The sequence below is a fragment of the Saccostrea cucullata genome, unplaced genomic scaffold (assembly GCF_032062105.1).
Source record: "Saccostrea cucullata isolate Sc308-1 unplaced genomic scaffold, CSIRO_AGI_Scuc_v1 ctg6266, whole genome shotgun sequence".
In the NCBI taxonomy this organism is placed as follows: Eukaryota; Metazoa; Mollusca; class Bivalvia; order Ostreida; family Ostreidae; genus Saccostrea; species Saccostrea cuccullata.
In genome coordinates, this window is record NW_026929396.1 from 10,484 (window position 1) to 36,803 (window position 26,320).

The 26,320-nt window shown below is 34.8% G+C and overlaps 1 protein-coding gene across 2 annotated transcripts; it reads right to left on the reverse strand.

Moving 5' to 3' along the window:
• Positions 1 to 1,887: 1,887 nt before the first annotated feature.
• Positions 1,888 to 6,178, reverse strand: LOC134280751 (uncharacterized). Of its 2 annotated transcripts, none has more exons than XM_062763208.1 (6): positions 6,096 to 6,178; positions 4,886 to 5,049; positions 4,229 to 4,394; positions 3,638 to 3,711; positions 2,950 to 3,080; positions 1,888 to 2,562 (listed from the first exon to the last, which is right to left on the reverse strand). In XM_062763208.1, the coding sequence occupies exons 2-6, from the start codon at positions 5,039 to 5,041 to the stop codon at positions 2,319 to 2,321; spliced, it is 771 nt and encodes a 256-aa protein (XP_062619192.1). In that variant the 5' UTR covers positions 5,042 to 5,049; positions 6,096 to 6,178; the 3' UTR covers positions 1,888 to 2,318. The 2 variants fall into 2 exon arrangements, with proteins under 2 accessions (XP_062619192.1, XP_062619191.1); XM_062763207.1 differs by having other exon boundaries at positions 4,886 to 5,046; positions 6,096 to 6,174.
• Positions 6,179 to 26,320: the final 20,142 nt, after the last annotated feature.

Below are 26,320 nucleotides of genomic sequence, written 5' to 3' on the forward strand. Positions count from 1 at the left end.
GAATTTTGAAATATTTTGGACCTGAGAAACTAAAAATTATTTTGGCCTCAAATTAAAGACCAAGGCAAGAACCTTCTTTTCATGTAGAAGTTTTGAATTTATTCTGCATCAGATGAATACATTAAAGCAAATATTAAATTAGAAATCGTATAAAGTGTATTAAATATTTATTCAACATACCTGCATATGAATCTTATCAAAAAATGACAATTTTGAGGTAATATTGTTTTACAAACATAACAACGATGCTTATAAAAATACTATATAAGTAGAACACAGTTATGACACTTTAAAATCATTCATCTTTAAAAATGTAAAATACATTGTATGTTTCAAAACAAAAATGAATTATCGTGCTGTTTTTGAGCTTTTCAAGCAAAACATTCTCACAGATTATGAGTTACATAGAAACACAAGAGGCCCATGGGCCACATCGCTCACCTGAGAAGCTTTGACCATTCTGTTCTTTACCAGATTTCACCCTTGTTATACATAATGCATCCCCACCCTACCCCACTGATCATAATTTAGACATTTTGAAATCTACACTACCCCATGATCCTTCCATGGGCACATATGTTTCAGCTTTTTTGGCCCAGTGGTTCCTGAGAAGAAGATTTTCAAAGATTTTTCCAATATATTTCTATGTTAAACTTTGATTCCCTATAATGGCCCCGCCCTTCCCCCAGGGGTCATGATTCCTACAATTAAGAATTTACACTACCCCAGAATGCTTCCACATAAGTTTCACTTTTTCTGGCCCAGTGGTTCTTGAGAAGAAGATTTTTCCTATATATTTCTATATAAAACTTTGATTCCCCATTGTGGCCCCGCCCTTCCCCCGGGTGTCATTATTTGAACAATTTAGAATCTACATTATACCAGGATGCTTCCACATAAGTTTCAGCTTTTCTGGCCCAGTGGTTCTTGAGAAGAAGATTTTCAAAGATTTTTCCTATATATTTCTATATAAAACTTTGATTCCCCATTGTGGCCCCGCCCTTCCCCCGGGGGTCATGATTTGGACAATTTAGAATCAACACTATACCACTAACCTTCCACATAAGTTTCAGCTTTTCTGGCCAAGTGGTTCTTGAGAAGAAGATTTTCAAAGATTTTTCCTATATATTTCTATATAAAACTTTGATTCCCCATTGTGGCCCAGCCCTTCCCCCGGGGGTCATGATTTGAACAATTTAGAATCTACACTATACCAGGATGCTTCCACATAAGTTTCAGCTTTTCTGGCCCAGTGGTTCTTGAGAAGAAGATTTTCAAAGATTTTTCCTATATATTTCTATATAAAACTTTGATTCCCCATTGTGGCCCCGTCCTTCCCCCGGGGGTCATGATTTGAACAATTTAGAATCTACACTATACCAGGATGCTTCCACATAAGTTTCAGCTTTTCTGGCCCAGTGGTTCTTGAGAAGAAGATTTTCAAAGATTTTTCCTATATATTTCTATATAAAACTTTGATTCCCCATTGTGGCCCTGCCCTTCCCCCGGGGGTCATGATTTGAACAATTTAGAATCTACACTATACCAGGATGCTTCCATATAAGTTTCAGCTTTTCTGGCCTAGTGGTTCTTGAGAAGAAGATTTTTTAATGACCCCACCCTATTTTTGTCTTTTCTTGATTATCTCCCCTTGCGAGGGGATATGTCCCTTCATTTTAACAATTTAAATTCCCCTTTACCCAAGGATGCTTTGTACCAAGTTTGGTCAAAATTGGCCCAGTGGTTCTTGAGAAGAAGTCGAAAATGTGAAAAGTTTACAGACGGACAGACAGACGGACAGACGGACAGACAGACGGACGGACGACGGACAAAATGTGATCAGAAAAGCTCACTTGAGCCTTCGGCTCAGGTGAGCTAAAAAAACTACATACTACATTCAAAGGAAAAAAAACACAACTAGACTATGCATTCACTTTCACAGAAATGAATCTATGAGAAGTATCAATAAAAGTTTCAAAGCAAGGTATTAAGTGGAATTTAGTTTATATCCACATTCTGACTCATCCACTTCCTTCAGTATCACAAAAAACATACTTTTTTCACAGAGAGAAAATACTGTATGGAACTCAATTCTATCTAGTACGGTACTAGTATACAATTGTTTGTAAGCTATCTACAAACTTTCCTGTCAAACTGTATCTTTCTCTGACCTAATTTCAAAACTAGACAATCATGCTCTTTGTACTGATCAAAGCTATTTAATCTATGACTTTGTTCTCCTGTAACACACTGTAAAACACCATTATCTTTTACCATGTTAATATATCTGCTGTCAACGACCAGTAATCAAACCAGTCCTATAAAACTTTCTTTCTCTTGAGCTGCTTCTCCTTGGCCAGGTAGTCCTCCTCAGTTAGCCTGTACCCCCAGTGTTGTAGGGTCTGTCTGACTACGGGGGATATGTTGGGGTCATTGTATCGAGCCCCGCTGCGGTAACACTTGGAGATGAGGTTGTTTTTCCACCTTCCTGTGGGTCCTGCACACCTCAACCATCTCCCAACCTGTCGCTCATCATCAGGGGTCCTTCTTCCTCGATAAAATCTACAGTGGAAATTAGTCTGTTTTATAGCAGTAGTTAGAACTTGTTTTATTTATTGATTTGAGTGTTTCTATCTCTAAATCTGAAAAAAAGACTGCAATTTTGCCCACCTACTCAAAAGTAGTTATTATTGTTAAAAATTCAAAATTCTTATAAGCAAAAGCAGAAATATACATTTCATGCACAGATCATATTTTGTCAAAAACTGAGAGAAGTTTTGTTTATTTGCGGAAAATCATTAAATATTTTAATGGTGTGCCACTAGAGCCACCTATACGAGTCATTTCATACATACCTGCAGTACAACTGGACCCATCTTAGTAGATTAATTTATATTTCCCTGCAGTACCACTGGAACCACCTGAGTTTACAGATTAATTTATATTTACCTGCAGAACCACTGGAACCAGCCGTAGGGGTCCTGTTTGTGGATCCACCCACTCTCCTCCCACATCTCCAGGCTCCCCCCACACTTCACCTTGTATGTATTTACTGACTCATTGTAGTTTGAGGAGGTAACCTGTCAAAAAAAATACTAATTACTTGATGGCTTATGAAGACTTACAGTTTATATATATATATATATAAATCAATATAAGCAATTTGATACATAATACAAATACATGTACATGCACAATATCAAAACTACATCTACATGTATGTTCTTTCAGTTCTCTATATTTAAAAGACAGTAAAAACATTTTTTTTTACCTCTATCATGTCTAAGCTATATTTAATCGTTATATGATGGAGAGGTTACCTGTCAAATAAGATACCAATCACTTAATGATTAATAAAAAGAGTTTACCTACATTATGCAATTTATACATCAATAAAAGCAATTACAGCGATACATGTACATAGTGAAAATACCTGTATGCACATCAAAACAATGTTCTTTTTCTCTATTTGATAGAAATTAATGACAAAATTATTGATTTTCCTACACCTCTAATTCTTTTATTCTAATTTTCCAGGATCCACTGTTGAATTATTAAATTTACGAAAATAATATCCTATAGCCGTGATTGTATTCTATTTCTAATTACAAGTACATTGCAGTTTGTATTTATTTACCTGTTTTTTGATGTTAAGACCCTCGGTCCAGTCTGTGGGGAGTTCTTTGAAGGCTTCATCTTTATACTGTTTACCTGAAGTAACAAAGTCAAGTCATGGAGCTGCATGTTTCAAGTGGACTTTTGGCTCATTTTTTGTTGCCATTTCTTGTTGTATAAAGTGTTTTAAGTCTCAGTGTGACAAAAATCACAGTTTTATATTTGTTTTCTTTTTTTTTTCTTTTTTTCTATCATAAGCAATTATGCATTATAGCACAAAATAAAACATGTGCAGGATAAACATTTTGAGCACCTTGAAAACAAATCAGAAGAGTGTCTGACAGTTGTGTTGATCTGTTCAAATGTCTTTTGATAACCTTTCATTCTAATGTAAACTACTGTCTAGATGCAATTTACTTTTCCCAAATAATTTTTCATTTACATAGGCAAACTTTGCACAAAAATGCACATGTATTATAGTACGCCACTTTTTTTTTTACAAGTATAGTATGCAGCTTGTAGATTGTAATACTCTGTTCAGTTTTAACATTATCAATATGTTCATTGTGATATTATTTTCACAATATCAAACAAAACTTAAAATAGTTCTCACCTGTAACAGATGATTTGATTGGACGGAAGTAAGTTCCGCCAAAACTTCCAGCCTGCAGAACTTCTTTGGGTGTCATATTTGGACGGAATTCTGGGAAATCTGGAAAAACGAGTTCTCCTTTCTTGTTCCGTGTAGGCTCCTTTGCTGTGTATTTAATTTCTCCTGTCTGTTGATAAAAAAAATCATTCATTTAGTTAATATATATACATGTATATAGTAAAAATTAAAATGTCTTTTCATCCACAGATCCATATCATAATAAAATAAGACAATATGTAACTGACATGGTTTTAAGATTAGAATGTTGTACAGTACATAATGCCCATTTATTTAATAGTTGCACACTGTATGTGAAATATGAAACTGCACTTATGTGATGCATTTTAATTCTTATGTAATCATTTACCACACAACATTTACAATATGTAATAGGAAGAAAAACAGAGAAACTTTTTTCTTTCAATTTCTTGTTTTCAAAAATACAATACAAAGAATTGATAAGATTTTTCTTTAATATCATACATGTCAGTAACTGTAAATTAGGTGAAAATATGCTACTTTAGCTTTACGCTACTTGATTGTATAATACATGTATGGCAAAACAGACTCATGCGAACAGGTAGATAGGGCGAACAGACCTGATACCACAGTACTTACAGTTTCTTTGTTTGTTGCTGGGTCCACTAGTTTTGGGTAGGATTTTTTCTGCTTGCTGCCTTTAGTTTCTTCTTCATCATCTGATATTGACTTCTTTTTCTTGGAGACTTTACTCTGTGACTTCCCTTCGTCTGAAGATGCCTTTCTTTTGGGCATGTTTACTGCTTTGTTAACAAAAGGGATTGTAAGAAATATTATCATATCACAGACAAATATAATAAAAGAGAGATGTCGTAGGGACTCACTCGCTGAGATTTACTCATTTAGAACAAAAATGAAAATACTAAACTAGTTCCTGATTATACATGTTTATCATCACATGGATGCGTGGGCAAAAGTAAATTAACTGAAACACATACAAAAATCAGAGCGAATTGATAAGGTACTGTAATGATACAGCTCAGGTCCAGTACAATCACTAGATTTAGCTACGTAGGTAGAATTACCTATGTAGCTTTATTTACCTACCTCAGGTAGCTTTATTTAGCTATTTCATGGTAAGTTTTTGAAAGTTTTCTTTTCATTAAAAAGAGACAAAAAGTCGCAATTAAATGACTATTGATATTTATACTAGGAAGGCTTAAAAAAACGATTCAAAGCAGAGATATTTTATACATCGCTGCGTTTGGACAATTTAGAGCAAAACATGTAATTCCATTGTTTGGTTATCTGACCATACGGTGAGGTTCGATGAGGCATGACTGAGTATGATTACTTCACATTGTACTGAATAATTACCGACCTATTATTGTGTTAACCGGAACTGGACTTCTTTGTCATTTCATTCAAGGAGTAACAGTTCTAACTGTCATACATAGCCCCAAAACTTTCAGAACTTTGATTGCAATTGCGCAGAAAAAGACATTTTTCCAAGGGGGATTTTTTCATGAGTTGTTTTCATATGAGTTCAAAGTTGAAAATGATCACTGCATCAAAATGATATTGTCTGCACATCCTGAGAAAAATGCTTTTTAATAGAAATAGATCAATTTGGTAGCTAAATAAAGCTACCTCAGGTAGGTAAAGAAAGCTATGTAGGTAAATCAAGCTACGTAGCTAAATCTAGTGATTGTACCAGACCTGCAGCTGTGTAAGAAGCTACACAAAGTACTATAGTCAATTTGCTTCTTTATTGAAGATTTTATATACGGGATGTTTCCTCCACAATATACAACATCCTTTCAACATAAAAATCCTACATTATAATTACCTGTAAAACTTTGAACTGGGCCTTGAATGGTTAGAAGAATGCTCCGAAGACTCAAAAAATCGCGGTTGCATAAGCACAAGAAGTGACAAAGGCACAAGAATTGAAGGGCCGATCTCGAGAGAATGATCAATTCCGGAATTCATGTCTGACGTGTAAAAACTGTATGAATTGATCAGTGTGAAAACATTTTTCTTTTGTATAATATGAAAACAATACAGGTATAAGCAAGACAATGAATTTATTAGAAGAATGTTTATGAAGTTACGTAAGAGGTACTACATGTACCATTAATACTTTATAAAATTTAAAAAAAAATATGGAAGGTTAGGTTCATCTATTTGAAGTCATTGTTTGTCATGAGGAAAAGTGTGTTTTCCAATATTATTTAGAACTAGAGCCGAGCTCGTTGCAAAGCAACGAGTAGGTCTTCCGTCCTGTTTGACCGGAAGTAACTTTTATTTAAAAAAAAAGAAAGTAATGAAGTCCAAAAATGGGTTAATCCTCCAAATCTATGTTAAGTATAGCAAAATTAAGCCATTCTTTGGTACTTCCGGTTTGACCGGAAGTGACGACGACGGACGGAAAATTAATATTTAAGCTTCTAGTGAGACATGTTACCCAAAAACCTGTCAAAAACGGCAAAAATATGCATTTTCTGACTACTTCCGGTTCGACCGGAAGTGACGTCGCGGGACGTATTTTGACGACGCCAACAAATAAAGCGCAACATTTTGAACAACTTTGCTTCTTTGATGTATCACAAATTCTCAATACTTTTTGAGATATCTGGAAAAAACTTTTGGCCCCTCTAGATCCCTTGATTTAGGGGTCAGCCCTTTTTCCGACATATCGTTTGAAAGATCTTCTAATTCTGCACAAATTATGTTCTATATATTTTAACAAAATATTTTTAGTTTAAAAGTTAAAAAGAAAAATATGAGTAATTTTTGGTTCTTTTAAGCGTTCTAATTTTTGACCCCTATATAGCGCCATTTTGAATAGAGAAATCGAAAAACAAAAACCGATGTGCACAACTTCAATCCTTTTATTATCTAAAATCAGTAGAATTTCTGCTCCAGCTTTAGTCGTCTCTGAGCCTTTGTCTGGAAACGAAAGCCTATAAATTGTCCTTTAAAGGGAAATAACTCAAAACCGGAAGTGGCTTTTTGAAATTTTAGACATTAATCTGATAGAATTTATTAACGTCTATAACTTCTAAGAATTTGAGCGAAATCCGTTGAGAAATGAACGAGATATGAGGCCTCAAAGTTGCGGTCTAGGAAGCAGAAGAAAAAAAAGAATAATAATCTTTACCAACAGAATCAGTAGAAGGTCTTCCGTTGGAAACGGAAGACCTTAATTAAGATTTACAGAGTTCTATTAAGCTGAAATATGTACATTAACTATTTCTCTTTTTAGTTGGATTTTTAGAATTTCACAATTGACTTTTGCCAAAAGTTTTGGAAATATTTGGCACCTTTTTAAGCGGTTAGCTTTGCTAACCGCTTTATGGCATGTATAGACACCGGAAACTTCCATAACGCGCTACCTATCGACAACGCCTCTACCTATGATTTGTTTCAAACACATATAACATATGCTAATTAAAATCAAGACTATCAAAACAACGTAATCTTTCGGTTTTTAATTTTTCTCTGATTTTGTTTGTCAATGAAATAAATTATAATTGTTGTATTAAAAAAGTTTATGTATAGGAGCATTTGTTGTCGAGATTAAATTTCCGTGACGTCAGCTGATTGCGATCAGGCCCTGTGACGAAATTCGAAGTCAGCATGAAGTTTAGCTGATAACATTATCAACGCGCTGGATTTAAACTTACGGAAGAAATATATAGCGAGAAATATCATATTTGAACCCAATGTTCACGAAAACCAGTAGGCATATCCGATTTATGTGATAAATTGAAGCCTGAATCGAGCAAGGGGTCAAAATGGCGTTGCACACCTTGTGTATACATGTACTTTATATAGAGGGGGTAGAATGTTTCGATATTTGGCTAATTTAGAGACTTACTGATTAAAATTCAGGTGGCTGTGATTAATTATAAGGCACCCCTCATGAACAATAAATATTTGACCGAATTATGCTACTGGCACAGGGAGGACGGGTTAATTACTGGCTAAAGGGGTTGAAGGTTATTACCGACTGCAAAACATCGGAGAATCTCTCGATCGAGTTTCATTTTCCTTGCCAAAATATTAAGGCATCCCTTTAATTAACTTAAGTAATACTAGTACATGAAGAAAGCCTTTATATAAAAAAAACTGAATACATCTGTAAGTTGTACAGTTATGGATTACTTCCATAATGAAACGTTTGTTTTCTTCTCCTTTTTTTCTCAATTGAAATTATTTAAAAGATGATGAAAGCTTTGTTTCCAGGGATAAATTCTGTACTCAGTCTAATTATTACAAACGATTATAAACGATCATATTGTTATTTAAATATTTGCCGACTCTTTTTTAAATAATTGTCATATACCATTTAATTATTCGAACATTTAATTGTATGAAAAGTCAATAATGTACATTTCTTAAAACTTTATTATCTTGTTTACTTGTCTTTCTTCCTGTGAGAGAAATAGTTCATAATATTGATAAATAGATGTACTCAGTATCTGTATCAAAATACCGAATAAACAGTGATCGGTCTCAAAAGGAAAACGGATCCTTGAAAATCCCGGTGCCGAGGAGAAGTAAGCATCCCCAATGACAGGTCACATCTGCTGACCCGCAGTGAGCCTACGAAACTGAAGCTCTCTGAAATTAATTAATTTACAAATTCTCTGCTCGTCCATCCGTTTTTCTCAGACTAGCCAGCTAAAGATCTATGTACAGTACTCCAAATAAATTAATCTAAAGAATTTGAATTATCATTTAATTTTCTTTTTGAGTTGTTTGCTATAGTAGCCTTTATAGTTACCTAATTTTAGAATCAATAGAGCATGAAAGACAATTCAATTTGCAACATCAACATATTTTTTTTTCGTTCTGAGCACTTTTGGACGCCACCAATGGAGACAATTATGAAGAAATTTTTGAAATTGAACTTCCTGTCTTTCAAACTGAAAATCTCAGGTTGATATTTTGAAACATACATTTGTGACATCAGTCTGGGATGTTATTGGTTTTACCATTTTGTTAAGTACTACAAAAGTCAGTGTGTCTGCTTCTTCGCTGATGACATTGGACAAAGATATGCATGCTTACTTTAATATCATCACTCAATGCATTTTTTGTTATTCTCTCTGTACAGTCATATTCCATGAAAGCATGCTAACCGCTTTTCAGTACTTTCAGTACTTTGATTAGAAATTGGTTTTCAGGTCACCTATTGTTCACGTGAAAAATTATGTAAGTGTCGATGTTTACATTTTATTGCTCAAAACCTATATATCCTTTGTTTAGGGATTAAAGCCTTGCAGAGGACTTTCTATAATGTTAATCCTTTACTCAATTATCAGTGCACATTTCCCCCCCCCCCCCAAAAAAAAATAAACTTAGCCGGTATAGACATTGAACATTGCTTTTTAGGTTTAGCCCCATGCACCCACCCACCCCCTTTCTACAGACACGTTGCAGTATAGGTTTAAAATGGGGAAAGTGGAAAAAAAAGGGTGGGGCCAAAATGGCCGATCAAAGTTTTACATAGGAATATATAGGAAAAATTTGTAAAAATCTTCTTCTCAAGAACCACTGGACCAAGAAAGATGAAACTCATGTGGAATCATCCTCAGGTAGTGTAGATTCAAGTTTGTTCAAATCATGACCCCCGGGGGTAGGGTGGGGCCAAAATGGCCGATCAAATTTTTACATAGGAATATATAGGAAAAATTTGTAAAAATCTTCTTCTCAAGAACCACTGGGCCAGGAAAGATTAAACTCATGTGGATTCATCCTCAGGTAGTGTAGATTCAAGTTTGTTCAAATCATGACCTCCCGGGGGTAGGGTTGGGCCAAAATGGCCGATCAAAGTTTTACATAGGAATATAGGAAAAATTTGTAAAAATCTTCTTCTCAAGAACCACTGGGCCAGGAAAGATGAAACTTTTGTGGAATCATCCTCAGGTTGTGTTGATTCAAGTTTGTTCAAATCCTGCCCCCCGGGGGTCGGGGGGGGGGGGCAAAATGGCCGATCAAAGTTTTACATAGGAATATAAAGGAAAAATCTGTAAAAATCTTCTTCTCAAGAACCACTGGGCCAGGAAAGATGAAACTTATGTGGATTCATCCTTAGGTTGTGTAGATTCAAGTTTTTTTTTTTCAAATCATGACCCCCGGGGGTAGGGTGGGACCAAAATGGCCGATCAAATTTTCACAAAGGAATATATAGGGAAAATCTTTAAAAATTTTCTTCTCAAGAACCACTGGACCAGGAAAGATGAAACTTATGTGGATTCATCCTCAGGTAGTGTAGATTCAAGTTTGTTCAAATAATGACCACTGGGGGTAGGGTGGGGCCAAAATGGCCGATAAAAGTTTTACATAGTAATATATAGGGAAATTAACCTTTCAAAATCTTCCTTTCAAGTACTTCAAAGCCATGCTAAGTGATATTTATAGGGAATCATCCTCAGGTAGTGTAGATTCTAGTTTGTTCAAATCATGACCCCCTGAGGGGTTAAAATTCAAGCCCCCCCCCCCCCCCCCCCCCCGAAAACTTTCAGTTCTGATCTGTGCTTTTTCCTAGCCGATTGCTCAAGTGAGCAATGTGGCCCCTGGGCCTCTTGTTTTTCCAAAGATCGATAGACTTAGTATAAACATTGAACATTGCTGCGTAGGTTTAGTCCCAGCCACCGCCCCCACCCCCTAGCTACAGAAACGTTGCAGTGTAGGTTTTAAAAAGGGAAAAGGGTGGACTTTGGGGGAAAAAAAAACCCTTTTGGTACTCAAGTTTGAACCTAACACCCCCCCCCCCCCCAGGAAGTAGGATTTTCGTGTTTGGACAATAGACTTTTTTTTTTATCTGGTCAGGATTTTTTGATTGTCTAAAAAATATTTTACACATACATGTAGCCCCCCACTTTCCCTTTCAATTTGCTTCCGACGCAAGGGAATGATTATTATGTGAGCAATTATCTATCATCAAACATGTCAAAGGAACGTGACATGGCCACATCTGCATTGACAACGAATTTTAGCACTTAAAGATAATAGATCAATTAACAAAATGCAATTTGATTACATGGCCATTTAATAAAATAATGGGAACTTTTACGAATAAAGGTACGTATCCTTGTGTCCATCACTTTTTTAAATGCAATAAAACTGCACAGACGTCGTACAACTTCATTATTCTTTGTTATCTTGATGAGATTCCTTGGAGTTAATGAGTAAAGATTCAAACTCGTCTTGTTTATATAATTTTCAAATGTCATGAATAGCTGATTTCACATCTTCGTAAGCGAAGGGTTTCTGATACGGTACTCTCCTCATGAGGAGAGTAGCGTATCAGAAACCCTTGGCTAGCGAAGATGCTGATTTCAATGCATATATGCTATTGTCAATAGATCTATACATGGTAAAAGATTCTAACTTAATTATTACATGTATAACAGCATACAATTATTTGCTTGTCGGCGTTCCACATCAACATGTATCACACATGATCAACGTCACATTTCTACGTGACAAACGTTGAACACCCTTACTACAAATCGACATTAACATTCTTATCTCTCATCTTTTCGGTATTTAAAAACAAGTGCTTTGAATGCATTTCAATTTTCAATGGCATTTTAATTATTTCCTATGCCATTTTTTTCCAATGGGTGATACTTTATAGCATGATAGAAAAAGAAACCAACCCCCTTTCTGACGTCATCACAACTTATAAATTGTTTGGACATTTCATATAAATTTTACTATGAAATTTCATAGAAACTCACAGAATGGGGCTAAAATTGCAAATTTTACGATATATAATCATGTAATATTGTTATACCACATGAGTGAATTAGCGGCATTTTTGGATGACAAATGCTAATATAAACTAGAAACTCTTGTTGCTACAGCAACAAAGAAGGTCTTCCGTTCTCCTCTATTTATCTACATGAATGAGCTTTAATCTGTGTTAAAAAGGCATATAATATTTTTAATGATTGTAGGAAAACAAACAGCCGGAGGTGTAACTCACCAAGATTCTTCACTTTACTTTAGACAATTATAGTCTTAATAACATGTACAAAAATCATTTTCAATTTTTTATCACTTCCTGTGACGACCAGAAGGAACGGCGTACGCATTTTACCCTATATTTTTTGCCCTATCTTCATGTTGTTTTATTCATATTAAGTAAGTATCTTGATCTGTTACAGTTTAAGAGATCTCGTAATATTATCTTCTCATTTTGAGGACAAATAATCACGTGACCGGAAGTAAATTTTTGAAAAGCTATTTGAGGTTACTCTAGATATTTCAGTCTAAATAACATGTCCTAAAATCATTTCTAATGCTCTTCTTATCAAAAATATTTATGGTATAGTATAATACTACATTTATGCAGTTTTTCTTTCATAAGCGGAAGTTGTCCATTTTGTTTCCAGTGGGACTGACATATTTCAAAACTACAAAAAAGATGCTATAATGTATTACTAAGAAAGATTCCATAAGAAAAGTTTTTATTCATTTGTACACTTCCTGTGACAACCGGAAGTGACGGTGGACAATCTTTTCCTGACTAGTTTTGCCTACACATCAAGATCTACCACTTGTAAAAATTTGGTGTCTTAATCTCTTACCGTTTAAGAGATCTAGTTATGATAACTTTTCATTTTGAGGACAGGAAATCACGCAACCGGAAGTGAATTTTTTTAAAGATAGTTGGCGTTACTTAAGACAGTTACAGTCTTAATCCAAAAATCATTACAAATACTGCATCTATAAAAAATATTTACTGGAAAGAAAAATACTCAAATTATGAAGCTTTTCTCTTATAACCGGAAGTTGTGTTCTTTGTTTTCGGTGTTACTGACTTTTTTCAAAACTACAAATAAGATGCTATTGTGTGATAAAAAAAAGTTTCCAGTTGAATTTTTGGACTTTTTTGATCACTTCCTGTGACGACCGGAAGTGACGACAGACGATCTTATCCACCATGGAATTGCTAACGCATCAGGATATACCACTTGTCAAAGTTTGGTGTCTTAATCTCTTACTGTTTCAGAGATCTAACTATAATAATTTCTCATTTTGAGGACAGGAAATCACACGCAACCGGAAGTGAATTTTAAAAAAAAATAGTTGATGTTACTGTAGACATTTGCAGTCTGAAATAACATATCCAAACAGTTGCAAACACTTTATCTATAAAAAATATATATTGGAAAAAAAAAATATTCAAATTATTTAGTATTTCTCTTATAACCGGAAGTTGTCATTTTTGTTTCCGGTGGAGCTGATATATTTTGAAACTACAAATAAAGCACTATAATGTGATGCAATAAACGTTCCATAAAAGAAAAGATGAAATTTCCGATTTTTTGACCACTCTCTGTGACGACCGGAAGTGACGGCGGACAATCTTAACCCAAATGTTTTTCCTTTTTCGTCAAGATATAATACTCCTAAAAGTTTGGTGTCTACATCTCTAGCCGTTTCAGAGATATAGCTATAAGAACTATTCATTTTGAGGACAGGAAATCACGCGACCGGAAGTGAATTTTCCAAAGATATTTGACGTTACTGTAGTCATTTGCAGTCTGAATAACACTTCTAAAAATCATTTCGAAAACTTCATCTATAAAAAATATTTATGGGAAAGAAAAATACTGAAAATATGCAGTTTTTCTCTAATAACCGGAAGTTGTCGTTTTTGTTTCCGGTGGGACTGACATATTTCCAAACTACGAGTAAGCTGCTATAATCTGATGCTAAAAAACTTTCAAAAAAGAAAAGTTGAAATTTTCGATATTTAAGAACACTTCCTGTGACGACCGGAAGTGACGGCGGACGATCTTAACCCAATTGGATTTGCCTACTTATCAAGATCTATCATCCCTGTAAGTTTGGTGCCTTAATCTCTTACTGTTTCTGAGATCTCACTCGGATTAAATATTTTTGAAAAAAGCGGAAATCGGACATATCTGACGACCGGAAGTGAATTTTGAAAAAATGAAAAAAACGTCTCGGGGTATTTTCATTCTTCATCATCCCTGAAAATTTCAGGAAAATCCGTCCAGCCATCTCTGAGAAATCCTGCCGACAAGATTTGGGGAAAAAATAATAATAAGAATAATAAGAAAAAACAGTAGAATCACTATAAGGTCTTCCGTCTGAAACGGAAGACCTTAAAAAAGTTTTTTCTCAGTTACACTTTAGAAATACGAAATCTTTGAGGTTGCGCCGCCTTGACATACCATTGCTTTAAAAAACATTAACAATTCATAAACAAGAGGCCCAGGGGCCACAGCGCTCACCTGAGCACATCTGCTATAGGAAAAAGCACATATCAGATCAGAACTGAAAGTAAACTGAGGTTGGGGGGGGTGAGTTTTAACCACCCCTCCCCCAGGGGACCATGATTTGAACGAACTAGAATCTACATTACCTGAGGATGATTCCATATAAATATTACTAATCATGGCTTTGAAGTACTTGAAAAGAAAATTTTAAAAGGTTTCCCTATACATGCATGACTGTATATTCCTATGTAAAACTTTGGTCGGCCATTTAGACCCCACCCTATCCCCGGGGGTCATGATTTGAACTAAGTTGAATCTACACTACCTGAGGTTAATTTCACATGAGTTTCATCTTTCCTGTCTCAATGGTTCTTGAGAAGATTTTTAATGATTTTTCCTATATATACCTACATGAAACTTTGATTGGTCATTTTGGCTCCATCCTACCCTCGGGGGTCATAATTTGAAAAAACTTGAATTTACACTACCTGAGAATGAGTCCACTTGAGTTTCATCTTTCCCATCTTCCCAAGTCAAGAGTTTCTGATCCGCTCCACATAAACCCTTGACCGAATAGGCTAAGTTTGACGGGGTTTACTGTCACGCCATCTAGTGAGATTACATATTTTGAACTCTCCTGACCTCTGCTATTAGCCAATCAGAGTAAACGAATTCAAAAGCGAATTCGAGATAATATTTGTAGTCGGTAATAAATTCAATATAACTCAACTAGAAAACTGAGACAAACCTTTAAAAGGGCTATCTAATGAAAAATACGTTATCATTGGAACTAAAACTAACGTGTTTTTCTGTTTACGATGTAGTTTCAATTTAAATAAAACAATGATTTTGATTGGTTCCTGTAACCTTGCATGAGGCCATTCAGAGAACGCGTTTCTAACCCCGTCAAACTTAGCCTATTCGGTCAAGGGTTTATGTTGAGCGGAGCGGATCAGAAACTCTTGACTTGGGAAGATGAATCTTTCCTGGCCCAGTGGTTCTTGAGAAGAAGATTTTTAAAGATTTTTCCTATATATATTCCTATGTTAAACTTTGATTTTGATTTTTTAAAAAGCCATTAATTTTTCTCTAATAAATAATTATCTCCCCGTGAAAAAGGGTGTGACCCTTCATTTTAATCAACTTGTATCCCCTTTACCTAAGGATACTTTGTAGCAAGTTTGGTTGAAATTGGCACAGTGGTTCTTGAGGAGGAGATGAAAAATTGAAAAGTTTACGACGACAAAAACAACAACAACAGACAACGGACAAATTTTGATCAGAAAAGCTCACTTGAGCCTTCGGCTCAGGTGAGCTAAAATGGATAATTAGTGATGCATCGTTTTTTTTTTTTTAATGAATAAGATGATGCTAATAGAATAAATGAAAAAGTCTAACCAGCCTTTCTTTACACATTTTATTAGATATTCATATGATGCATTCATTTACAGCAAACTTTTAGCTTCAGAGACATCATATTTGGATATAAATAATTTTTTTTCATTTTCTTTGTACAAAAAAAAGTATTATAAAACAATTAAGAGCTAATATCGGCCTTTCAATGCTGAAACTATTGTTTAAAAAGGATGAATACAAGATCTATAAAATAAAAAGTTGGTGTGGCATTCCACCTTAAGCACTTTTAATTTTATGGCGCTATAGTCCACGAAATTTTCGAACAACCCTCGTATCAGGGTCGAAAATGATAATTTAGAAAAAGAATACAAGATTTCAGCTATGAAATACCGAAACTCTCTTATGGCAGCTTTTGGCGAAGGTTATCTTTTTCAGTTATGCAATTGGAACTAGCTCCAAAGGGCAATGCCAAAATATCAAAAAAATGTTTTACAGAAAGAAAGGACTTGTCTCAGTGAACATATCTCTAAAATGCGAAAGTCCAAGCACCATCCATTCAATGTTTTTTTTTTAATTTGGTTCAAAATCCAAGGTCAAATGGTCAAACTTAAGGTATATAGAGAAAAGGTATGTCATAAGAAACAAACATTCTAAGAGCATTGCATATTAATTAAGCATTACACGTCCCCTACCGGATTTCTCTTTTCTCTATGGGATACAAGCTCAATTTGAACATGAATTTAGTGCGTTGCGAACCAATTACATGTATAACAAGAGGCCCATTTGACGAGTTCTTTACCAGATTTCCCCTCTTCCTATATCTATTGTGGCCCCCTAACCCCCGTCTTGATTTTAATAATTTAGAATCTACACTACCCCAGGACGATTCTACCTATGTTTCAGCTATCTCCACCCACTGGTTCTTGAGAAGAAAAGTTTTAAAAATTATTCAGGTTTATTTCTATGTAAAACTTGGATTTCCTATTGTGCCCCGCCCTACCCCCGGGGATCATGATTTTTACAATTTAGATTCTTCTCTATCCCAAGACGCTTCCAGATTAATTTCAGCTCTACTGGCCCACTGGTTCTTGAGAAGAAGATTTTTAAAGATGTTTTTCTTAGTATTTCTATGTAAAACTTGAATTTCCTATTGTAGCCCCGCCTTACCCCGGGGGTCATGATTTTAACAATTTAATATGTACACTACCCAAGGATGCTTCCATAAAAGTTTCAGCTTTCCTGGCCCAGTAGTTCTTGAGAAGAAGATTTTCAAAGATTTGTTGTATATGTTTCTATGTAAAATTTAGATTTCCTATTGTGGCCCCGCCCTGCCCCCGGGGGTCATGATTTTAACAATTTAATATCTACACTACGCAAGGATGCTTCCATATAAGTTTCAGCTTTCCTGGCCCTGTGGTTCTTGAAAAGAAGATTTTTAAATGATCCCACCCTATTTTTGTCTTTTCTTGATTATCTCCTGGTTTTTAAGAAGAAGTTGAAAATGTGAAAAGTTTACAGACGGACGGACTACAGACAAAATGTGATCAGAAAAGCTAACTTGAGCCTTCCGCTCAGGTGAGCAGAAAAAAAAGAAAAAAACAATAATAATAATGTTTAATATTACAGCTACTGTTCAAAAGATACGTCAAAGGATATCACTTTTTAACAGAAGATCAAACACACACAAAAAATGATTAATAGTTCAGAACTGTTGGAAAGATGTAGGAAATATGAATGCCTTAATAAAAACTGACCAATGTTAAAGTTGGGTAATGTTTTGCAAAAGTGGGTCAAAATCCAAGGTCAATTTTATTTATACCCAAAGGAGGGTCTTGTCACAACAGTCCAGTCCAATACGAAAATTCGTAATTTTACGAAAAAACGTAAGATTATGAGAAAGCGTAATATTACAAGTTATCGTAATATAAAACTTATATTACGATTTTTCGTAATGTAGTTAAATTACGAATATGCGTAAAATAGCAGATGTAAGAGACTATATTACGATTTTTCGTAATCCAAGACAAATACAAGCATTGCAAGAAATTGAGTGGCGGGTAGCAAAGTATGGCGTTTATTTCGAGATGTCACGGGTTATAACTTGTACGACGCTTACTGAAATTTGAAATTCTGTGTATTTTAATAAGAATTGCACGAACAATTGAATTCTGAAAGGAGGGTGTGATTTTTAGGGTAGACTTCGGAAGAAAAGTAGGGAGTTCGGGTGATATAGACCAATGCTACATGCTTGAGGGAATATTGAAATTTACTGGAAAATTGGTCTTATCCGTGGGAAAATTCCTATAAAAGAATAATAAAAGAAATTGTCCACTCACCCATCGCTGGCGATACTTTCTTCTTGAATTTCCATGCTTTCTGATAGGCGTAACTGACCAATCCGACCGCGTGCTATTAGTAGCCGTGGAATCTGATATATTACTGACGTCATACTTTGCTACCCACCACTCAGTTTCTTGCAATGCTTGATTTGACTTGGATTACGAAAACTCGTAATATAGTTTCTTACAATCTACTATATTACGCGTATTCGTAATTTAACTACATTACGAAAAATCGTAATATAAGTTTTATATTACGAAAACTCGTAATATTACGAATTTTCGTATTGGACTGGACTGCACAAAGAATACACATGTGAAGTAAGAAAGCCCCAGCACCAATTAAATGATATGAGTAAGGAGAAATTTTTGCAGACAAACAGAAAGACAGAGAGACAGACAGGGAATAAACTCTGCTTTTCATAACAAGAGTCAAAATGTTTATCTGAATATGATACAACCCTGTAAAGTATCAATGCAGTTGAATCGGGAAGAAAGGGAGGAGGCGATCTCTATATGAAGTATAAAATGAAGACCTTTCCAGTCAATTAAGATAAAATGCCTTTTTTGGTAATGCGATAGTTTATTCAGAATATAACTTTAAGAAATACCACCTAACAGTTTTCAAAAATAGCACATAACTACAACATATTATACAAAAATTATAACTGGTAATGCATCATAAAAGTTACATTCGGAAGCACTGCAACTGAAGATAAACAAGAAAAAGCTATCAAATTGAATCTTCTTAACATCAAGTGCTTTAACATTAAGTTATACTTATACATAAGTAGGTAACTCAACATTTGTTTTATTTTTTCTTGGTCTACATAACGAATTATCAGGACGAGATTATTGTCTTATATTAATTCATATTACGTAAACATTTTTTTTTTTTTTTTTTTTTTTTTTTTTTTTTACAAATTATTGATGCTGAAATGTGTTTGCAGAAGGGGGTATAAGTAATAATATTACTATGAATTATAAATTTCCGAATGTAGCTTAGTTTTAACAATTTACAACCAGAGAGCCATGGGTAACATCGCTCACCTAAGCAAATTAGTGAGGAAAAAATCCCCAGAAATGAGTTCAATATCTTGGAGGCCAGATTTGTTTAAACTTCCTACTAAACTGACTAAGGAAGATTACATATTTTCTATTTTCTAATTAGTCGTAGATTTGGAAGATTTAAAACAGATATCCTAATTCTGTTGATTTGGATCCCACTTGTATAATTTTATGTATATTTTAACAAATCTAGAACAATTTTTTTTTCCGTTGTAAGTTAAACAAACATAGTGTTTTTATCGTTGATTTGCATATCTTCTTCTTGTCGCCCGTGGGGATCCGGGTTAGAATAGGTCCTCAGTACCCCCTTGCTTGTAAAGGCGACCACTAAATGGGGCGGTCCTTCGGATGAGACCGTATAAACCGAGGCCCCGTGTCACAGCAGGTGTGGCACGATAAAGATCCTCCCTGCTCAAAGGCTGTAAGTGCCGAGCATAGGCCTAAATTTGAAGCCCTTCACCGGCAATGGTGACGTCTCCATATCAGTGAAATATTCTGGAGAGGGACGTTAAACAGTATACAATCAATCAATCAATCCTCGTCTTGTCATTTATTGGTCGTCTTCTGGAATAAAATTACGGCACTCTAACAACCAGACTATGTTTAATGTTGTTTACAACCATAAAACAGGCATTATATGTACAACAAGTTAAACGATGTATAAGGTATTAAGAAGTGAACATTTTAGTTCTGGAATATATATAAGGATCTATAATTCACTGAATCTAACAATTTGCCGGTTAGCTTCTGTCACTTTATCTTCTGATTCCCAATTTCATAAATTTTAAGTTCTTGAATGACAGACGATTTTGCACGATCTTGCAAAAAATATTTCTGATATTATAGTTCAATAAAAAAATTGACAGCAAATTGACCAAAAGGTATTAAAAAGAATAGGAGAGATATACGTGTTATCATGAAATTTACAATACACAATAAACCCATTCCGTCCAAGTATTGACGCAGACGGTTTGCTTTTATTGTAATTATTTTTACATCCATCTATATTTTCCAATATCTCGTCAACTCTTTTGTATTAATGGAATGCTGATCAATAACTGAATGCAAAGGACAAATCATTTCTTCATCATCTTTTTGAATGTCTTTCTCTGAAAGGAAATGACCTTCAATATCCATGGCAATTAAATTTTTATCATCCACCCGACATTTAAACCCTCGTGCAAACAACAACTTTCTGTGAAATTTTCCTGCAAAATCATTTAATTTATTTTCTACCTTTTCTTGAATCAGTTGAGTTTTATCCTTTTCCAAAATACAACCTCGCTTGGGATGACAAATTTGAAGTTGTATAGATTCCTTGGTAACGGACAAAACGACAGTGTATCCCCCCACTGAAAACAAAGCAGCGTCTTTGTAGAGGCATGGTGTGTCATGCGTTTTAAGAACTTTCCAATTTTCCTCTTGCATACAAGCGACAACAAGACGGAAGAAGAAGAAGAAGGGTAGAAATGTAAATCGATAAATGAGAACAGATGATTTACTTTCCGATCGACAAATAAAATCTGGGACAGCTGACTCCATCTTTTTCCGGTTCATGCAGGGAACATAGTGAGATTCCTCACCAACAACCAGTAAACCAAGCCTCTGCATGAAATTAAGAAGTGATTCCTGATGGTATCCCAGACATCTTTTATCATGAACGAATTCGTCTGATTCATAGCCCTTCATCTTTAGTGCTTTATATAATTCTTTGTCCTTATGTTTCCATATTTCTTCAAGAAGACGTTTTTTCAAATTTCCACTTTCATAATATTCGTCCCAGTCCTCCTCGTTCCCTGGTATACCCTTAAAATGAAGCTTATCTGTGATGATATGTTTAAAGGCGTCAATAAACCATTGAATATCAATAATCACTTCCTCCTTCAGACCATCTTCATCAAAATACAGAACTTTCCCGGCATCATGGCAGTATCGGAGCATATCTAGCTTTCTTTTTGATTCTTCTTTTGATTTCTTCTGAATTTCAGCATTAGTCTTTTGAACCTTTGTTGTTATTTCAGATATTTCTATAATTCGGTTAGAATATTTCTTCTGGTTGATTTCTATTCAAAAGAAAAGCCATTCCTTCGGAATACTTTCTTTCCATCGCTGATGACAGGCAATATCGTAAAAGCTTCCTTTTAAATCATTTAGAGGTACAGATAGCTGTATACAATGTAATCTATCTTCCTGATGTACTGTGATAAATTAGATGCTTTAGGAAGTTGATCTCGCAGACTGTCCATAAGTTCATTCTTGTCCTGTAATTATAAAACCTGCTTATTGCTAATACGTATATGAATGATTATTTCTGGTCTTTTTTGGATGAAAGTTATCGGCCACCCAGTACTAGTAAGGTATATTTTGTCTTATAATTTTCGAAAACTTCTACGAATATGAAAGCCGTTCAAGTAGTACATTTTGAAGCGTTTACCATAATAATTGCAAAATAACAAGGGATGTACTGTAATTTCTGTGTTGAAAGCTACGTTTTCATCCACTGAATAATTAAATCAGACTTGGTTGATAAAATTCTTAGCTCCTAATATGAATATGAATAGTTTTCTTCAGTATGCTTACCTTAAACTGTCTGATTTCTTTTTCCCAATGAGTTGCTACTATAAGTACTACTGGCTTGTGGTCGTTTTCATTGTCTGAGCCACAGTAAGTATGTATTGACTTCAACCAGAATACAAAGTAGTCTAAAATAAATAAATTCCAATATTCTAAATTTAATTAAAACAAGATATCAAATAACATTATTGAGTTTTTAATTCAAAATAATTTCAAACAAGATGTGTTTGTGAGACAATATGGTAACATAGTGAAGATTAAACTTTTCTTAGATGCAAAGTTAATATATTGGTACCCTAAGAAGGGTTTCCTAACTGGAAATTAAATTGTAAAACATGAAAGCCCTATCATCATTTGTTCCCAAGTTTTTTCATAAGTACATATATCTTCAAGATCAAGGTCACAAGGTCAAGGTTGTTGGTATCCAATGAAAGGCCTTTCCACAAAGATCACACACTTGTCAAAAGAATAACATATGTAAAGTATGAAAGTCCTAGCCCTTTATTCTTCAAAAGTTATTGACAAGGTAAATGTTTTTTCATAGGTCCGGAAATCTCCAAGGTGAAGGTCAAAAGGTCAAGGTTATTGGTATCCAATAATCGCTCTTGCTACATGTACAAAGAATATATATGTGAAGTATTGAAGATCTAGTCCTAACCGTTCAAAAGTTAAGGCCAATGCTAAGATTTGTTAAAAGAAGGCCAAACTCTAAGGTCAAGGTCAAAACTCAAAAGTCTCTATATCAAATGAAAGGTCTTGTCACAAGGATTAACTATGTAAAGTATGAAAGCACTAGCTTCTTCCCTTTAAAAGATATGTTCAAGGTTTATTTTTTGAAAGTAAGTCAAACTCCAAGGTCAAGGTCAAAAGGTCAAAGCTCTTGGTATCCAATGAAGCGTCTATTTTCAAGAATCATAAATGTGAAGTATGAAAGCTCTAGTCCTTACCGTTCAAAAGTTGTTGTCAAGGTTAAAGTTTTTCCATTAGTACATAAATCTCCAAGGTCAAGGTCAAAAGGTCAAGGTTGGTGGTATCCAGTAAAAGATCTTGCCACAAAGAATATAACTGAAGTATAAATGTCCTGGCGACCGTTTCACTAACAGGTCATAGTTCGTAAACGTAGACGTAAACTTGAACGTTGCACGCAAGTGCGTTTCACTAAGAGTTACGACTTGCGATTTACGATTAAACGTGATCGTAACTCTACGAGTGGTCAGGGGCACTCTTAAAATACTTACCTGCTAGTCATTTCATGAAAAACAAGAGGCCCACGGGCCTTATAGGTCACCTGAGTTTCATGTAACAACTTTCCAACAATTGAATTTGGTTTGTGTTTTAAACCAGAGGCCATGAAATTCACAATTTTGCAAAGAGGCACTACTGCTTATCATAATTATACACTTAGCAATGCTTACTAGATAGTCACTTAATACCCATAAGTAGATCAGAGTAACTAAGAGAAAAATGCACTTCCATTCTAAACCAATTGTGCACCCCATCCCACAGAAACCATAGACCCTGGGGCCACATATTTCAAAATTTTATCATCATAAATGTTATTTCATCAAATATGGTTGATTAATACTAATGAGTAAATTTCAAAGCATTCATTTATTTTCAGACTATGCATCCCCCCCATACCCCTGACCCAGGGGGGCATAAATTAACCATTTTGCTAGATGCACCTTTCCTCATCATAAATATATATATATACTTAGATCATTGGCATAATACCCAGGAGCAAACGAAACCCCTGACATAGGGGCCATGAAATTAATATATTTAGAAGAGGCACTCTTGGCTCATTATAACTATGTACTTAGTTAGTTCATTTAATACTCAGGATCAGAGGACAATTTTTTTAAAAAATAATGCATTTTCACTGAATAATCTATATAGCCCCGCCCTAGCACTAGAACCCCTGACCCTGGGGCCAAGAAATTCACAAATTTGAAAGAGGCACTCTTCCTCATCATAACTATGTACTTAGTTAGTTTATTTAATATACAGAAGCAGAGAAGAAGATTTAATGCATTTTCACTATATAATCAATAGAGCCCCGCCCTAACACCAGGACCCCTGACCCTGGGGCCATCAAATTCACAAATTTGAAAGAGGCACTCTTGCTCATCATAACTATTTACTTAGTTAGTTTGTTTAATACCCCGAGCAGAGAAGAAGATTTTCAGAGATTCAATGCATTTTCACTCTATAATCAATAGAGCCCCACCCTAACACCAGAACCCCTAACCCTGGGGCAATGAAATTCACAAATTTGAAAGAGGCACTCTTGCTCATCATAACTATGTACTCAAGTTAGTTTATTTAATACCCCAGAGCAGAGAAGAAGATTTTCAGAGATTCAATGCATTTTCACTATATAATCAATAGGGCCCCGCCCTAACACCAGAACCCCTGACCCTGGGGCCGTGAAATTCACAAATTTGAAAGAGGCACTCTTGCTTATCAAAACTATGTACTTAGTTAGTTTATTTAAAACCCTAGAGCAGAGAAGAAGATTTTCAGAGATTCAATGCATTTTCACTATATAATCAATAGAGCCCCGCCCTAACACCAGAACCCCTGACCCTGGGGCCAAGAAATTCACAATTTTGGAAGAGGCATTCTTTCTCATCATAACTATGTACTGTAGTTAGTTTATTTAATACCCAGGAGCAGAGAAGAAGATTTTTAGGGAAATAATGCATTTTCACTATATAACCTATTTAGCCCCACCCTAACACTAGAACCCCTGACCCTGGGGCCATGAATTTCACAATTTTGGTAGAGGACTCAATGCTTATTACATTCATGTCATTAGTTAGCCTGCTTGATGTCCAGGAGTAAAGAAGAAGATTTTTAAAGATTGCACTAATTTTAGTGGTTTTGGCCCACCCCTCAGGCCCAGGGGGGCGGGGACCATGAAATTCACAATTTTTCTTTCCCTTCACCAGATAGATGCTGTATACTAAATTTGGTTGAAATTGGTTCAGTGGTTTCAGAGAAGAAGCTGAAAATCAAATGTTAACACATAACACACGATACACGACGAACGAAAACAGATAGCAATAGGTCACCTGAGTGACTCAGGTGACATAAAAAGTCATAAAAAACGAAAATATAAGCAAGAAACTAAGTTATTTGTCACTTTCTTGCATTATTAACAATAATTACTAGTATTTTGCGTAGACCGAGTCCGATCTTAAAATCACACTGTCAAAGTAAAAAAAAAAGATAACATTACAATTTACAAAAATCAATTAGACAAGTTTTATAAGAAATAGTTTAAATTTTCAATTTAATTTTAAAACTCAATATTCTGCTCTCATAAAAATGTAAACAGTAGAAAAACAGTTTAAATTAGATCGAATGCATTATGCACATGTATACGATCGCTAAAAGATACATGCACACCCCCTTTACAGAAATGAATAATGAAACAGAAATAAATTTAAACTAAAAATACTGTATTTCTCAATGTTTCTTTTTCTTTTCTAAATAAATAAATAATCGCTGGAATATGCACATATGATTATACGCGAATTTGTGAAAATAACCAAATTTCTTTAGGATGAAAATTTAGTTACGTTGACGGTACTGGGTCAGTGAAAATAAATTCAAATAAACCTTTCTAACTAATGAAAACTAATAAACTTGTATTTAAGAAATAAGGTATCATTTTTTGTTTTATTGAGATGTATAATGGGTTGGTCACGTGAACAAATCCCATAAAGCCCGAAGGGCTTTATGTAAGATTTGATCATATGCCAACTCGTTTTACATCTCAATAAAACTAAAATGATACCTTAATTACTTATATTTACATTGGTGACTTATTCATACTTTATATTTGCCTGATTGTTACTTTTAACGTGTGAAATGCGTTAATTTTTCAAACCCAACGGCATGTATGTCATCTAGCTGCAGATCTGTAGCGTTATTGTTTTATATATATATTTGTCTTTAACCATAACGCTACAGATCCCGTAATGCAAAAAATGTGCAATTTACGGCACAATATTTTTTGTGCACTTTTGGGGAGAATTTCACCACTTTCTAGCATTGGTCAGTCAACTACCTTTTAATCCCTAATTCTAGACATTCTGTAGCCAATTTGTATGTTTTATCCACCTCCCATCCCGCAACCGTGTATTTGGTCTCTATTATTAGGCAATAAACCCGCTTTGAAGTAAAATTTCAGCAATCTAACAAATAATTTTAATCAAGCGAGTTTATCACTTGTGAAGACGACTATAAAGGATTGGGAGAAAGATAAAACATACAGATTAGTCAAATAATGTGTCTAGAATAAGGGAGTGAAGGTAGTTAATTAGCCGATATGAAAATGGAGAAATTCTCCCCAAAAAGTGCGCCAAAAATATTGCGCCGTGAGAATCGGATCCTTTTTAGCATTCAGAACCTTTCGTTATGGTCAAAGACAAATATATAAAACCATCGCCCCCCCC